Here is an 18,194-nt window from a genome sequence, read left to right as displayed (position 1 = left end):
AGAGACTGAGTGAAGTAGCTGGGGGCTCTTGCATGCTCTGATATTGCCCTGTGTTAAAGTTAAATGCCCTGGCAGATTGCCTAATCAGGTATCTGACTTTAAGCCTTCCACTTTCTTTGCTATCAGTATTAATAAGAGTACAACCGATTGAATAAATAATTCAATACAAAGCCTGAAGGCTATGCAACATCTTTAAATCACAGTCATGAATTAAAAACTAAGTAAGGCATAGATAAATGCAAACAACTGTAAGATATATGAAACATGCATAATCTTATACACATAGATTTATGCTATAGTATGATATTTCAAATAAATATACTCCAATATACGTTATGCTAAAACAATTCTCACCATCACCAGCGGTGCCAGCCCCACGTAATCTCTCTGGGTGGTGTAGATCCGCGTTACACCCACATCCTTCACATTCCCTGGCAACTCCAGACGCCAGGAGATGGTCTGACTTTCAACCTGCTGTGAAACAGCTTTTGGTACAAAGTCCAGTTGTAAAACCTCCAAAAGGCCCCTGTTTAGAGATTCAAAATGATATTTAAAATGAGTTTAGGCAAATTAAAGCAAGCCTAGATATGTTTTGGTGAAGAGCAGTCAGCACAATTGCATCTATTTTTTTACTACTGACTACTTTTAATGCAAAATCTACCTAACTGCAGGTGTGGCTTTAATGCTTAAGTTTAATATTTCATTTTTGTAGAATATGAGAATACATATTACATATCAAGGTTGTAGCGAACATTTAGCAAATAGCAAATTATTACTACTTAATTAACAAAGCCAGGTCATAATCTTTTATCAAGCGTGCTGTAGCTAAGTAATATCACATTGAACTTTATGTTATTGGGTTATAATAGGCCACAAACCTGTGGTAACAATAGTATAGTAATATTCTGCTAACAATATAACAGCCTGCTAGCAATAAAATGGTCTCTCTTTATATAATTTTATTCATTTTATATGCTGACTTGTGGTAGTAACCTCATAATAATAAGGTAATGCTGGTTGATACTTAACATATTAGGATCCTATCGTGTCATGTTAGTACCACATGCCCAATATGGACTAAAATCTCCTTTGAATGTTTTCAGCATCTTGTTGAATCTATGCCACATAAAATTAAGGCAGCCCTGAAAGCCAAAGGGGAATCCAACCCTGTACTGGCAGGGTGTACCTAATGAAGTGGCTGGTGAGTGTATATAATGTATTGATTGTACACTCACTCACATAATGCAGCTTTCCTACTAAAAATGGTCCAAGTGCAAAAGGAGCTTAGCTGTAGTGAATAGTCAATAGTGTTCCTTGGAGAATAAAATGAGAAAATTAAATGGAGAGAGCTTAATCTGAACTCTGTGAAAACCCACATGTTATGTTGGAAAGTAAAGACGATACACATGAGGTCTCATTTCCATCAGCAGATGGAAGAATAAAGTGAGAGTGTGGAGAGAAGATTAAGTGAGCTGGCAGAGACTTCAGCCAAGTATTCTGGTCAAAGGATTGTCAATGAAATGGGATGTGATGTTATTTAATGTTGGAGAGTGTGTAGGCATACCTGTCAGCAGGAAGAGATCAAAGGGAAAATGAAGCAGGGTGTGAATGGAAGTGTGGCACTTTGAAGTGGAGCAAAACTTTGCATAAAGCAAAACAATGAATCTCTAAAACTTGAATTTTAAAAGGATGAACAGTGTTGAAATCGGTGGTAAGAAAAAGCAATGCAAACACATACAGGATATACAGAAACGCTCGCACTGCATCAAAAGTATGCCATGGACTGAGCGTTATACGATAACAAAGTGCAATGAACGAGGTCACGATGAGGTTATGTGAAGCACTCTAGGTCGCAACTGAAAAGACACAAAACAAACTTTTTTCATTTTCTTTTTGGGTTATGCGCAACTGTAAGCTTTGAAATGCTTGAAGATTAAAATAATTGATTATAAGGAAATCAGAGTGTTCTGCAATTGATTCTTTAGGCTGGAAAAACATGAAACGTGAAAATCTGTTTTCTGCATTTAAAGGGCAAGATTCTCGTGGGCAACATGAAGCTTGTCGCAGAAGATCGGTGAAAAATGTTGGCAATGACGACCAAACAAACTCAGCATTTTCTGCCTTTTTTTTAAAGTGGTAAATAAGCATAAATTAGAGTTAGATAAAAAGATTAAGCTTTTCTTAGTATATACCAGCACCATGCCAACTTAGCTTAGTGTGAAGACTGACATTGGGGTGGGGGAAGTGGCTTGCCAGGCCAAAAAAAGGGGTTTAGCCCTTAACCCTCTTGGTTTTTTGTACAGATTAAAGAGATACCATGTGGTAATCAGTGAGCGTTAGAGACACTGGTAAGTGGATTTTGTTACTTCTGGACAGAGTTAGGCTCACTTTTTCCTTCCATTTTGTCCCATATTCATTTGAAACTGTTATCAAAGAGATGTTGAGCTTCTTATGCCAAACATACAATTTGACAGGAAAGTGGTTTTTTTTCTCCATTTTTCATAAGAGTCGTGGAAAAGCATGAGTATAAAATATCCAAATAAGACACTAATATAAAAAGAACACTTAAAACTCAGGTGCTGGTTGAGCTCACTGGGGTAAGAAGGCAACCCATATGCTGCAAGGCATATGGGTTTGATTCCACCCCAGTGCACTTCCTGCATGTTGCTACCCTGCTCTCTCTCCCCCCTTTTTCTCTCTGCTTCATTGTCCTTTCCAGCAGTAGAGGCTAAAAAATGTCTAAAATTAATTCCAAAAGTCTAATCTTTATGTGTTTTCGTGTAAGTAAAATAGAGCCGGGCAGATTTTAAACAGATTGAAATGATTCACAATGTGAATACCTTGAGAGAGAGAGAGAGAGAGAGAGAGAGAGAGAGAGAGAGAGAGAGAGAGAGAGAGAGAGAGAGAGAGAGAGAGAGAGAAACACAGGAGGGGTTTATGACCCTCTTTCCTAGAAACCATCTATGGAGAGGGGGGCTTTAAAGCCATGGATGCATCATGACTTCAGAGCACAGTGGTGAGAGTATGTGTGTGTGTTTGTGTGCATTTGCATGCGAGTGTGTGTTTTCAGGCCTTGCATGTGCGTACGTGTTCCCCAGTGGAAGCTCAGCACAAGAAACACGACTTGGAATATCTCTACTCCCTAATCTCCACTTCGGAACGTGCAAGCGCTTAAGCCCGGATAACGTGGCCATGATTATGGATTATTACGGATATGTGGGTCGGACGGATGGCGGGTGGTGTGTGTTTGTGTGGGCGGGGGTTGCTGGGTAAAGGTGGCTGCTGGTGTGTCACCAACATCAGCATCAGACACTACTGATGTATTCAGCTGGTGTGCATCGGGAAAAAGAGGTGGAGAAAGTTCTACGAAGTTTTAATTAATCTTTGTTTACTGTTAAAATAAACAAAGTCAAAGGGAAGCACTTTTATTTCTTTACTGATTTCTCATATTTCAAAGCTATTTGACTGGTAAAGTCTCACAGAACTGGGGAAATGGGGGACTTTTTGTTTTATAGGAAGTTCAGAGAGAAACAAGATGAATTAAGATTATAAATGATCATAAATGTATAATTGCACAAAGTAATGTGTTTTACAGTAAAAAGAAGAAAAATAGAATATATTTATTCTGAATTTAAACAAATATCTTAATATTTTCATTCTTCTATAAGTCTTACCTCTTTTTTTCTTTAAATATCAAGTATTATACATACAAAACATGTTTGCTTATATTTGCATATGAGGGACTATGTGAAATAAATTTACATCCAGATATTTAAAAAAAAAAAGAGGATTTAAACACCACAACCAACAATATCAAAGTAGTTACAGTATATGATTGTCTGGATTTATTCTTTTCCCCACAGTTTAAAGTCTTATTCTTTCAGTGTCACATGATGTTTTTACATGAAGCAGAGTAATCCTGCTACGCAGCTTCTGATCATATTCTCGGTACTATGTTTACAGGAAACACAGGAAAATCTTGCTATGCGTAGTCTCATATACATGATACGTAACAGCATTGTCACTATTGATCACAACACCTTTGCAAGGTTCCATAACATATTCAGGAAGTAATGGTTTTGTGAAACTGGATAAAGACAGTCTAATGTCCTCTAGTTGTTAAATCCCATGCCTGCTATTTTGGGTGGTCAGTCCTTACGGGACATAATTTTGTTATTGTTATTATTAATAGGAGCAGCAGTTATAGTAGTAGGAGTAGTATTACTAGTGGGAAGGGATAAAAAATTGCACCTGAAGAACATCTCATTTATTCTGAGCAGAAATTGGAGACACGCAGGGAGACACTCTTACCTCCTCAGAGAAAAATGTCTATTATATGAAAATGGATACAGTCTGCGCATCACCAAGCATAATGCTTCTTTTTCTTCTCTTTTTTTCTCTTTTCATCTAAAAACATTCATTTTGCCCTGTGAAGTGAATGCAACACTGAAACACACTGTTGATCACTTTTCCTTCAGGTAGCAGCAGCGGTTATTGAAATCTCTATGACAATAGACGTCTCCACAGAATAAACAACGAGAAAAGATTGCTTCATGAGTGTGGAGAAACTGTGTTTTACGAAGGGTATGTGAAGGGTCTAGTGAAAACAGGCATATGCACTGTACGCGCAGTAGACTGACCTCTTTGCAGTGACAGCAACCTTCCTGCGGCAAACAACAGACACCGTGTTTGGAGCTGCTCCTCTGCCAGGCTCTACCACCATGTCCCACAGTGCTGAGTCACTGGGCCGAGCTGCACTGAATGACAGGCCCATCTTTACTGCAGCCCTGCAGCAAAGACATGCACATATAAATAGGACACTTAGTATAAAGTGCAACTTTGTACACTTTTGTAGACTTTTTGTAAAATGTCATAAAAACAAAGACAGGACAGGGGATGTGCTGTGTAACAATAAAGAATTAGGAATGAAGAAAGCTTCATAATGTTTGAATCTTTTATTACAGAACATGATGCAATGTGATTTTCTGCTGTAACGGACAACGTCGGGTTATACGGAATTGTTCTGACGCTCAAAAGAAATATTTGAACTGTTGCATCTGTCTCTTTTTGGATGTGCAACAACAATATTTGCCATATCTTTTAGTATAATGTACACAGGTACTAAGGTTACTAAGGGTTGTGTGCACTTGCTTGACAACGTGTGGGTTTTCTCTGCGATCTTATGTGTGCTTTGCTGCTCGTGTTGAACAAGGTGAGTCACTGACAAACTGAGTCACAGGTTGCTTGAAGGCTGAGAATTAGTGGGGTTATTTAATTCCCATTAGCCATTAGAAGATCTGAAAATCAGTTAATCACATGTCTTACACACACACACACACACACACACACACACACACACACACACACACACACACACACACACACACACACGTGTGCCAAACGAGAAAAATCCTGCAAATCCAGCTATCACCACAAGTTTTCTGTCCATCCATCCATCTTCTTATATGATGTAGGGCCATGATGGTAGCAGATTCAACAGGATATTATTTTTCTTGGCAACATTTTTAGTTCCTCTTGGGGGATACTGTGGTGTTAACAGGCAAGATGAGATACACAATCTCTCCAGCGAGTTCTGGGTCTCCCCTGGGGTCTCCTCACAATTGGACATACTCAGAAAGCCACCGCTAAGGGAGGCACCCAAGAAGCATTGTGGTCAGATGCACAAACCACCTCAGCTGGCTCCTTTTGACACAAAGGAGCAGCGGCTCCATGCTGACCTCCCTCTGGATGGCTGAGTTCTTTACCCTGTCTCTAAGGCTGCACCCAGCTAGCTCATAAGTTCAGCCACCACAAGTGTTACACATCTGAAAACTGAAAAGTGATACTTGGGGAACAAATCCTTCAGATCCCTGTTCGAAGTGCAATGATTGGCTAATTATATTATAAAAAGGAAATGAGTCTGAGACGTGAAACCAGAAATCCTTAAACCTGCATTGTTTTTAGTGACCTGCAGATGATGACTCCCTCTTTTTCCAAAAAGAAAGCAGTTAAGAAGTCTATGGAGAAATTACTCTGATGCTCATTGGAAACATTTTTCAGATTAAAAAAAAAACATTAAAACCATTCATTTTGCTCCCAAGGGCTTCCAGGCTTTCTTGGATTTTTTTAAGTGGTCTTGAGCAACAGTTCTCCAAGCTTTGTGGAGGAAGTTTTTCCTTGGACACTGGTTGCGTTTTCATTCATTTTCAGCCTAATCAGTTCCCAAACTGTTAGCTGAAAGTCTTGGCATGTTGTGCAGCTTGTCCTTAAAAAAATCTGAGGAAAAGTAGATGACAAAAGAAGTAGCAAGCTTAAAACCTATCTATAGCAGATTTATAGTATCTGAGCGCCATATCCTAAAGAAGAAGGAAAAATTCCAGCAAAGAACTGACCCAGGAATTCAGAGATACTGTACATGTGGCTCTTTAATTGATCCATTTGCTGTTCACTGAAGCCTCATCAGAAATGGTCGTAGTGGAAGGGTAGCTGTTAAGAAGCCTTTCTTATGGAAGGCTAAACATGAAGGTGCCAAATTACACAAGAATTTAACTGAAAAGCAGAAGCAACAGATCTTATGTTCAATTTGTTATCAATATGTGAAGTGGAGGTTAAGAAAGAGGTATAATAATAATAATAATAATAATAATAATAATAATAATAATAATGGATTGCAAAACAAGTGGAGCACTATCAGTCATGTACTGGACTCCACAGATAGTGACGTCAACATTACTGAAGCAGTGTGGGATCATTTTAAGAGAAAATGAAACAAAAGGCAGACAAGATCCAAAGAAGAGCTTTGAATGTCCTTCAAGAGGCCTTGAGAACTATCCTGAAGACTCCTTAAAGAAGTTACAAGAAAGCTTTCCTAAGAGAGAGTTCAGGCTGTGTTGAAGAAAAAAAGGTGGTCGCAAACTATAAAGAAATAACGAGTGACTCAAGGTTTTTGCAGAGTACTGTTCTGTTCACGATTTGATTTGTAAATTATGGCCCCATGCAGAGTAAAATAAATGGTAAACCTTTGTATGGCATGGCCAGACATTTGTGAAGCAGACAGATTCAAATTTCAAGGATTCAGCAAGGTGCCAGCAATGTTCAAAGTGAAATTCAGCCCACGAGCATATAGAGAGCAACAGATAGACTGTGGTTGTGACAGAATGTCTGTTCTTCAAGAAAATATTGAGGTAAACACATTGAAAATACCATTAAAACCTCCTTCACCTGCTTCGTCTTTAAGGAAGCCAGATCAACATTTTCATTATGTCAACTCCAAAATACTCTTCCTGCCATCAGTTTAAGACGTGCAAGGCTTAAGCATTTATTAGAAGAAGTGACATGGAGTGAAAACCTGTTATTTTACAACAAACAGTCCATCTCTTTTAACAGCCTGTTGTTATTTCGGCTCCAAATCAGATTTCAAACAGTTGAAGAACAATATGACAGGATGACTGGAGCAGATTCCTGCTAGAATAAGGGTCAGCAGAAAAGTGCGTGGCATTAGGCTTAGCACACTGACACACACATCCAAATACACACACTTAAAAATACAGATTTGTAATCAAAGAGCGACCAGACAGATCAATAACCCCTGAGACTGAGGTCAGTGTTAGAGTGGTTTCAAAGGCAAAATACAGTAGGCAAGAATTAAGGGCACATTTAAACACACACTCAGGCACCCACACACATATTGTTCTGCTGAAAATTCAATGCGTGCCAGATAAAGACTTGCACAGAAATTACTATCTGAAGCAAAACTCTTATGCCAAAGGCACATGTTTTCATTTGTGATTTTAATTAATGTTTGAAAAACAATAAATGCAGATACTGACTCAGTCGGGCAGATCAGAATACAAATTTTAAAATAATGAAACAATTTTTGAGGATGTTTGTCTTTCATTTCCCTTAAATCTTAATTTGCTGCCTTTTTAAGGCATAATAATTTGTCATTGTGATCATAGTTTAGAAAAAAGTCAAACTGTGTTTTAGTTAGGGGAAATTACAGCCAAGGATAAATGTATTCTTTTGCTATATGCAGTGAATCATTTTCTTGCTGCTTGCCCAGCTCAGCATCACAGTGACAACAGCACCTGATGACCACCCTTCCCAGGGGTGCAAACCACTTCAACTGGCTCCTATTGAGTGTGGAGAGGCAGTAACTCAACGTCAGGATCTTCCTGGATCACTGCGCTTCTTGTTCACAGGCAGACACAGGCTTCCCTGCAGAGAAACCTCATTTCAGCCACTTTTATCCCCACGCTTTGTCTTTGTCACTCACTACCCAGAGTTCACAACCACAGGTGGGGGACAGAGCGGATATCGACCTTTAAACTGAGCAACTCTTCACCCCTGGTTTACCAAACTTCATCTCTTTGTTTAAAGCTGCGAAAGTTGCAAAGCTCTTGCCTCTTTTGTTTTTTTAGGCATTCGGGTAACCTAAAATTATTTTTTGCTGCAAAAGCGGCCTCTGTGAACAGACTGTTTTATGTCTCTGTACTGTTTTTTTAAAAGCTGCCTGTGGTTAACAGGTGGAAAACCACACACACGCACAAAGAAACCCAAAACAAAACATACACATAATCAGTCCTGGCAGCCCAGATCATCTCTACCCGAAAGGGTTGACCTCTTAATTCACTTTCAATCAGGGGCACAGATTATCTGGCCTAACTCTGCTGGAGTGGACTCAATCTTGGGCCAAAGAGCGAAGTAGAGCTGGGATTTCTCCCAGGAGGAATCAATCACTTTGCCAAGCTCCTCAGAGCTAGCCTTCACTTGGACTCAGCTGCTGCACTCAGTCCCCTCTTCTTGTCCAATCTCATTCTGGATGTGGCAGCAGGTCATAAATACACAGACCAAAATCACTGACCTGACTAGAGGAATGTCATTGGTTCGGTCAGTGAGTATGAATTTGGGGAATTTCAGGTGAAGGGGCTGTAAATCCTCGCAAATAGTCAAAACAAGAGCAGATGTTAGAGGGTCAGCGTCTCTCTGCCAAATCTTATTCACGTAATTTCAACAATGCAAGCAGAGGTGCATTCAGGTCAGTGGGATTCTGCATTTGCGTGTGTGCGTGGAGGCATGTTTGTGTTTGTGAATGCTGCCTGATATCTGAGAAGAGCACTGGGAATGACACACAGCAACAGGGTAACAGTGTGCCCTATGGATTAATATGCACATCTTAATATTTCTCTCCACTTGCTTGTATCCTGCAGCAGATTACTACGCTGTTGTTATGACGACAGCACAATATCACTAAATCGTGGGATTAGAAAGAAATTTGTCTTGCATTTCAAAGAAAATCATTAATCAGACCACAGGCTGGAAACACAAACCTCAGTGCAATGGCTTTACTATTGACTGATGCAAAGTGTTCTGATAAAAATAAATAGTTTTACTCCACCAAGTGATGTGCATTTTAAAAAAAACAAACAAAAAAAACAGCAGGGGAAAAAGTCTGTAAAGTCAGCTGTGAGTTTCTACGTGTTGCAGAGCTATATTTATATTAAATTCACTTTTAGCCAATGGGGCCTTTTAGATTTTAGTTATTTGTCTTTCTGCTCCATTTATTAGATGCATTATTTATGAAGTCAAGTAACCAGAGAACCCTGTTGACATGTTGCGATATGAAAATCAGTGAATCATTTACCAATTACTTTCTTGTTTATGGAAGAGTGCGCCCCGTAAGTCCTCCACTAACTGATAAGTTGACATAGACAAGATACAACATGTCAGTAATTTGTGAAACCGGTGAATGTGGCTGGCAACACAAGTCCTGCTGGCGCTCAAGCATTTAAAAACAGGCAGGGAAGTGGACGAACCCATGCAATTCTGATGATCTGGATCCCTTTTATGAAAATTAAACAGCAAAGCCTTTCCAGCTCCCTTCTTCTTGTGCTTAAAGTGGCATTTAGGAAATGAAACGGAGAAAGGAAAACACTGTAATTACTCTCCAGTCTTGCTGAGGATGGAAGGGAAAATAGTTTAGGTTGAATTACATAAAAATTCATTGTTGCAATGAAACATGCGAAGCATGAAAAGACACTGGAACCAACTGGAATCATCAGGTCGTACGGCATATTGAAGCGTATTCATGAAGGATTAGCTCCATGCATTTAAACTGTTACTTAAGGCACTTGAACACTAATGGGCCTCACCATCAATGCCTTGCAGTTAATAAAGTTTGTGACACCTAAACAAACAGAACTAAAAACATACATTCAGGTCTCTCCTTGGCTGGAGGAATAATGAAAATCATAAAAAGGTTGTTACTCTCCGAGTCTGCATATCTTGAGTAATTAAGTCTAAGGCTTTTAACTTCATAAAAGAACTAAACTAAAATATCATTTTTTGTAAATTTCTTCACTTTACTTACCTTCAGCAACTCAGACATCTGCAGTCACGACTTACAGTATCAGAACTATACTAACAGATTTGACAATCAAAAGAGACTCATCGCAGTTTCTTGTAAGGACTTTTAGATCATGAGGACTGTAAGAAACTTTAGAATATAGTCGACCCACATGATCTTTGTGAATTTAATACTGTTGAATAGATCAGTAAGTAATATGTGCAAGAGCTGACTTTAAAAACTAAAAATGCTTTCAGTCTGGCGAGAAGTCATTACTCAAGACCAAATAGCTCAACAGACAAGAACAGCATAACATAGAATATCTCTCACCTCAGTGTGAAACTTTCCAAGGTGGACGTACTAGCAAGAAAGACATAGAACGTTGCGACATCACCAGACTTGAGGGGCTTTGAAGAAGTCTGGATCACCACAGCGCCTCCCAGCCTCAGCCGAAGAAAGGTGGGATTCCCTGGTGGACTTTTGAGCAGGCTGACACTTCCTACCCTCCTCATTGGTGTCCCTGATCCACCAGTGTCTCTGCCTCGTCCCACTCCTACTCGTTGCAGGCTATCCTGTGGGGTGCACTGGCCAGTCTGGTCCCGCCGACTCTGGAAGTAGACTTCCACAAGGTTCCCCTGAAGTCCCTTAATGCCTTCAGTGCTTTCTGCTTCCCTGCTAGAGCTTCCTGATCTACTGGCTGAGCTGAACCAGGAGGGTTCTGGCTTAAGCTGTGCCACACAAAAGCCGCCAGGAGACACCAGACAAGCCCCACGAACTTCTCTGGTCTCCCAGAAGGCATAAGCCGTGACACAGTGAGCTCCATCCTTAGCCTTAGCTCCATCATTTTTCCTCCCATTATCTTCTAGAGAGCCCATTGTTTCTTGCCAAGCAGTGATATTGCTTTCTGTGGGCATGTGGAAAAGAATCTTAACTACTGGGGATGAGGAACGAACCTGGCGGCTCAAAATGACTGGCAGTATCTTGCGCCCACTGAGGAGCAAATCTAAAGGAATAGAGGCATCTAGAGTCAGGGGGCCAAATGAAGCATTGACAGATGGCTGGAGAAGCCCAGCACCAGGTCCAGTGATGAGAAAAGTCTGAGTCTGAGCTTTCAGGCTAGAGTTCCCAGATGGCTGTGGACTGTCCTGTCTCACAAACACGTGGTCCACATTGAGGACCTGAAACTTGATGGTGGGATAAACTGGAGATGGAGTGGTGAATGTCCCAGTGTCTTTAGCCACTCTTGGAATCTCAGCACCTGTGAAATGATGAGTTTGGGGAATTAGGACTTTAGAGAAATTAGGTAGAAATTTTCCATATATATGCTTTAACTCCAAGGTTCAGTTTTAGGTTTCAAATCTACCGACAAGCACAGTTACTGCTCACAAAGCTAGTTTGCTACTGTAACTGCAAACAGGATGACAGGAGGATGAAGGGTTGAAAAGAGATCAGAGTTGGAGAAGCAAAGCAAAGGGTCGATGCCATGAGGTTCAGGTAGGCGCCAAAAGGACAGAGTCAGGATCACGACACTGATGATGACAGTTGGCTGTCTTGGCGAGCAAGACTCAAAACAATTAAATGACTTCATTTAGCAAACATGGTTAATTTCTGAATATAGTTCCTGCATCAAAAAGAGAAAAGAAAAAAAAACAGCCTTTTAATTTTCTTTCACTGAATTTTCGTTCTCCCTTACTTTTCCTGAATACACGATTCACGTTTCCTAAAGCAAAACACTGTGCGGCTTGAAAAAGGAAAGACAAACAGGGTAATTCTTATTGCATATCATACGACCAGATGGTAACAATTCCAGTAGGCATACAAGTTGCTGATTAAATTTTCAGCCAGATTAACCATGGCATGTGGCTTTATTACAGAGAATTATACACATCACTATAACATTCAAGCTCTAAAACACGAGGAAATTAGGTCTGCGTCATTTCTGTCCTGCAACGGATATTCTATTCTCTGCTATTCACTACATCTATCCGAGCCAGATGTACACACACACACACACACACACACACACACACACACACACACACACGTAGGAAAATATTTAGTATACACATCCAGAAATGCATACACTATTATATATTGTACATATATTTATTAGTTTCAGGTTGGCCATTCTTGTATTTTGCTCGTTTGTGTTGTTGTGTTTGCACATCTCTGTTGCTTGTGGGGCTCGCACACAAGAATTTCACTCGCATGTGCTGTGCCAGTGTGCCTGCACATGTGATGTGACAATAAAAAGTGATTTGATTTGATTTGATTTGATTTAAAGGAAATGTGGCATCCGAGTGCTAAAAAGCCTGTCTGGTAACTTCTGTGGGATGACTGTTTGTCCAGATAGAACGCCGTATATGACAGATCACTCTTCCCGCTGCCAGAGACACTTGGTAATTTGCCCTCCTCCATGCTGAAGTGCTCAAAGATTAATACGAATTTTTGAATATGACTTTCCCTTACCTCACAAAAAAAAAAACTTTTAGAAAAGAAAATATTCCTCTCCTTCAGACGCATTAGAAGTGGTATATTATTGTTTTCTGATTCCAAACCATATTTCATGAATAAATTTATATTTAAATTAGATTACTTGCTGAATGGAAAAGAAAATCAGATGTCAGGGTGGATATTAAACAAAGGCACACAAGAAAAGTGTCTTATAGATCCCAGAGATCAGACTAATGATGTAAGGAATTTCACATGCAGGCCAATATAAAAGTTTTAGTTCTACATTATTAGTTTGTGTCTGCAGGTTTGAGATAAAACAAAAGCACACCAATGCTCATTTGCCATTTCCAGCTATTCTCTCTGTCTGGGACTAATAATTATTTAATTTAGCTGACAGTGCACTGTACACTTAGAATTCACTGTTAGGGTGTACAATCAATGTTGTTAATCATGTTAGTCTGTGAACAGACATTTGAAGATCTATGAATTGATTTCTTTTTGCATTTGGTGCACACATTTCAGCTAATTAGATTTTGATGCTGATTCACTTCTGAGGTTGCTGAATTAGTACTCAAACTGTTACAACCCGACTATAGTGCAAAGATTTTATACAATGCAATTAAAAAAAAAATCTAACAAAAAAATCATAAATGTTGGCTTTGGCGGCAGCTGTGTTTGCTCTCCAGTTTAAGAACCATCTACTTTATTTTACCATCATTATTCTGCTCAAACCAGCACGGGAGAAAAGCTCGAATCTTATCCTTCTTTTTAAATCTAAAAATAGGATAATTGTTCATTATGAAGGGACTTATGCCCATACTGTCGCAAGATTATAAATGCAGCTTGTTTAAATATCTCCTGTGAAACTTAATGCAATTAATGGAAGCATAAAACATAAAGACAGAAATAATCCACAGTATTTCTTAGCTGTAGCCTCAGAATTATCCCGCTGCTCATGAAAACTGCTGCTTAACAGAATAATGTATTGATCAGAAAGTAATCTGGTCAGACCTGGCAGGATCCCTTTAAGTATATAAACCAGAGATATTACAGAAAAAAATTACACATATGGCAATTTTGAACAACTGGCAGTTCTAACTCAGAGAGGCTCACAGACACATTAGACAGCAGACTGTGACTGGACTAAAAGATAAGGCTGTCATGCATATTCATGGTGATCAAGCAGGGAAGCTATCAAAGGCTGAACCCTATCACTTAGACACGCAGTCAGAACACAGCCGAGTTCCACAGTTGCAGACATGCAGCAGTCACACATGCATGTGTGATGGAAAAAAATGCACCCACAGATAGCATGGGTAGATATAAACCCAGGCAATCTCAAACAGTAGTCTTTCGCATACTGTCGGTATCACAGAGGGACAGACTGCTTTCTGTGGCTCCCAATGCAGGTTATCTTTAAACAACCAGAGAAACAGCTGTGCAACCTCAGCTTCAGGCCTCTTTAATCCCACAGATGAGGCTTCCTGATGCACACTGGAGAGCATGCTGTCACTTTCATTTAGACTGAGGGATAACAAAATGGGCTTAGGCCATGGATGGTAACCACAGAACTACAAAAATATGAAACACAACTTTATATCTTTATGAGCCAGTCAAATACAAAAAAATAATCATGACAAGCAAATATGACAACTCCATAGCAATTTTGGGGCCTGCTTAAATTTTGTGCTGATAAAAGCCAAAAGGAAACAAAAGTATATTGGATGTGCGTAATAAACTACAGCAGAGTCATTTAATATGCCCAGTGTGTATGTGCTTGCACTATCAAAGTATATACAAGAGTATAAAATAGCTACACATTTTATCTTCATTACTCGTCTCTTGTAAACACAGCTGAAGCCTCTGAGCTAGTTCCAACCCAGTTGTTTAAAGCTTTCCATTTACGCGTTATTTGCGTCTCATCCAGCAGACCACTTCAAACCAATGCATTAATAAAAGCTGAAACTGATCATCGTTCATCAAAAGCAATCATAAATCTCACCTTCAAAAGCTGTTAAAACCGCCACCGCGACAACCGGAAACAGAAAACGAAGGGGAAACATCATTTTAGTGAAGTTGCAGGTTTTGGTCTCCAGTACGCACGGAGGTAAGTTTTGGTGACTGCACGCACACGGTAGGAAAACAGCGCTGGAAACAAAGCATTACATTGCAGAGTGTCTTGGTTCCTCTGAATGTAGAGGCTCAACTAGGAAAAAAATAGTTTTAAATGTACTTCCCTGTCCTCTAAGTGATGACAGTTTTTTTTCCCCCCCTCCGACATCAGTGCTCTAGCTGGCACTGTGGGACAGCATCAGACACGGCTCTTACCATGATAGAAATCAGTAAACATGTGCCGCGGGGCAGATTAACTAGACCCACGTGGGTATAATCGGAAGGGCCGCAGGCAAATTAAATGCATACAAGGTCGGGGATCAGTGATTTCTACATGCGCATTTTAGTTTTGATTGAACAAATTAAGGATGGATAGAGACCTTCTTGAATTGAGCATATAATAATCATAGATTTCTACAACTCACTTGTGGATGAGGGGGGGAAAAGTAACTGAGTAAATGATTTTTTCTTACTTAGTCGTACATGTGCACGGTACTTTCAGACGGCCTTTAAGGGTGGCATTGCTTGACTTTTGGTCTTGAGTGGAGAAAAGAAAACTGTAGGGCGTTTTTTTGCCAGCTGTCAGCTTTATGTTCTCACTCATAGACAGCGTTACACATTACTTGGAGCGTAGGAAGGAGCAAATGGATACAGTCACAAACGCTTCGTGATGTCACAGCACACATACACTTGGTACAAAGCATCAGCAGTCACTCAAATTAACTCTAGTTTTTTAGGCCCATAAGTCCCTGTTAAACAAACGTATCGTTTATTTTTTTACAATTTGAGATCTCTACGTGGAGCTGCATGCTAAAATATTTTACAGGGCTTTTTTTTTTTTTTTTTTCACATATTAGAGATTAGTGAGTTTAGACTCTAAGTTAAGCTTAGATGTATTTTTCTGTGCTACTGCAGGCCCTCGGGCCATATTTAATTTCCTAACACTCAAAATCACAGAGGTAATTTTGTAACTCTCTCTTTGTCTCTCTTTTCTTTTCTTTTTTTTAAGTGTATCACTAGATCTGCCTTGACCTAAAATTTTATAATGAGATAGGCTGAACCGTTCAAAGGCTAAACTGGAATAGCACGGTGTCCTTGCCATAGTATGTGTCGTGTAGCCAAAGCAAGGCCAGGGGGAAGATTGCATTTAGAAACTATGGAATCCACCTGCTGTTCTTTTGCCCAGAGGCATCACACTAAGTGCTGGCATCAGTTTTATGGTAAAGAATACCAGGGTTTAATGAGCTTGGTCAGACTTTTCTTCACTAGTTCGCTCTCCAACACCGTCTTAAATACCCATTCTCTAAAGCAATTACTGGCGCAGTATGTCAGATAAACTCACTGCACTCAATACCCTAGTGCATGTTTTATTACGAGGTGGCACCTGTGCCAGGGTGACAGCATAAAGCATGCAGGTGTCACTGGTGAATAAATAGTTTCCCACTTTACAACAGAGGCTGATTAACTACATGTTATTAAATATGTGCCTCAGAGAAACACTTAAGGATCTGAAACAGTCTGCATTGTATAAATACAGGGAGTGCAGAATTATTAGGCAAGTTGTATTTTTGAGGAATAATTTTATTATTGAACAACAACCATGTTCTCAATCAACCCAAAAAACTCATTAATATCAAAGCTGAATGTTTTTGGAAGTAGTTTTTAGTTTGTTTTTAGTTTTAGCTATTTTAGGGGGATATCTGTGTGTGCAGGTGACTATTACTGTGCATAATTATTAGGCAACTTAACAAAAAACAAATATATACCCATTTCAATTATTTATTTTTACCAGTGAAACCAATATAACATCTCCACATTCACAAATATACATTTCTGACATTCAAAAACAAAACAAAAACAAATCAGCGACCAATATAGCCACCTTTCTTTGCAAGGACACTCAAAAGCCTGCCATCCATGGATTCTGTCAGTGTTTGGATCTGTTCACCATCAACATTGCGTGCAGCAGCAACCACAGCCGCCCAGAGGTGTACTGTTTTCCCTCCTTGTAAATCTCACATTTGATGATGGACCACAGGTTCTCAATGGGGTTCAGATCAGGTGAACAAGGAGGCCATGTCATTAGTTTTTCTTCTTTTATACCCTTTCTTGCCAGCCACGCTGTGGAGTACTTGGACGCGTGTGATGGAGCATTGTCCTGCATGAAAATCATGTTTTTCTTGAAGGATGCAGACTTCTTCCTGTACCACTGCTTGAAGAAGGTGTCTTCCAGAAACTGGCAGTAGGACTGGGAGTTGAGCTTGACTCCATCCTCAACCCGAAAAGGCCCAACAAGCTCATCTTTGATGATACCAGCCCAAACCAGTACTCCACCTCCACCTTGCTGGCGTCTGAGTCGGACTGGAGCTCTCTGCCCTTTACCAATCCAGCCACGGGCCCATCCATCTGGCCCATCAAGACTCACTCTCATTTCATCAGTCCATAAAACCTTAGAAAAACCAGTCTTGAGATATTTCTTGGCCCAGTCTTGACGTTTCAGCTTGTGTGTCTTGTTCAGTGGTGGTCGTCTTTCAGCCTTTCTTACCTTGGCCATGTCTCTGAGTATTGCACACCTTGTGCTTTTGGGCACTCCAGTGATGTTGCAGCTCTGAAATATGGCCAAACTGGTGGCAAGTGGCATCTTGGCAGCTGCACGCTTGACTTTTCTCAGTTCATAGGCAGTTATTTTGCGCCTTGGTTTTTCCACATGCTTCTTGCGACCCTGTTGACTATTTTGAATGAAACGCTTGATTGTTCGATGATCACGCTTCAGAAGCTTTGCAATTTTGAGACTGCTGCATCCCTCTGCAAGATATCTCACTATTTTTGACTTTTCTGAGCCTGTCAAGTCCTTCTTTTGACCCATTTTGCCAAAGGAAAGGACGTTGCCTAATAATTATGCACACCTGATATAGGGTGTTGATGTCATTAGACCACACCCCTTCTCATTACAGAGATGCACATCATGCTTAATTGGTAGTAGGCTTTCGAGCCTATACAGCTTGGAGTAAGACAACATGCATGAAGAGGATGATGTGGACAAAATACTCATTTGCTTAATAATTCTTCACTCCCTGTAGTTGAATCTGATTTTGCCTGGTGTTCCCCTCCAATGCATTTTAAAGTCAGCGAGTTTCTATTCGAGCAGCTTTGTTTTGTTGTTTTTGGCTGGATGGGATTGCCAACACTGACACTGCAGATTATTTAGTCAGGTAACATCTCCAGATCTCAGTTGTTTTTCCAGACATGCGACCTGCTGCTAGTGCCATTAGAGATGACAGAG

The 18,194-nt window shown here is 40.0% G+C and overlaps 1 protein-coding gene across 1 annotated transcript in view; it reads right to left on the bottom strand.

Annotated features, from left to right (window-relative positions):
- Positions 1 to 15,085, bottom strand: part of LOC146570712 (transmembrane protein 132D-like) — a 44,107-nt gene extending 29,022 nt beyond the window's left edge. The window contains exons 1-4 of the mRNA XM_085279338.1: positions 14,802 to 15,085; positions 10,676 to 11,603; positions 4,641 to 4,787; positions 355 to 526 (exon numbers count right to left, since the gene is read on the bottom strand). Coding sequence (XP_085135464.1) covers positions 355 to 526; positions 4,641 to 4,787; positions 10,676 to 11,603; positions 14,802 to 14,865 — 1,311 coding nt within the window. The 5' untranslated portion in view covers positions 14,866 to 15,085. The remainder of the gene's footprint in view (positions 1 to 354; positions 527 to 4,640; positions 4,788 to 10,675; positions 11,604 to 14,801) is intronic.
- Between the last annotated feature and the right edge of the window lie 3,109 nt (positions 15,086 to 18,194).

The sequence above is a fragment of the Mchenga conophoros genome, linkage group LG7, assembly GCF_057382185.1.
Source record: "Mchenga conophoros isolate Kocher_MC1m ecotype Shallow Benthic linkage group LG7, M_conophoros_male_GT1.1, whole genome shotgun sequence".
Lineage (NCBI taxonomy): Eukaryota > Metazoa > Chordata > Actinopteri > Cichliformes > Cichlidae > Mchenga > Mchenga conophoros.
Note: the sequence above shows the minus strand (reverse complement) of the source record. Positions and strands in the feature narration are given on the sequence as shown.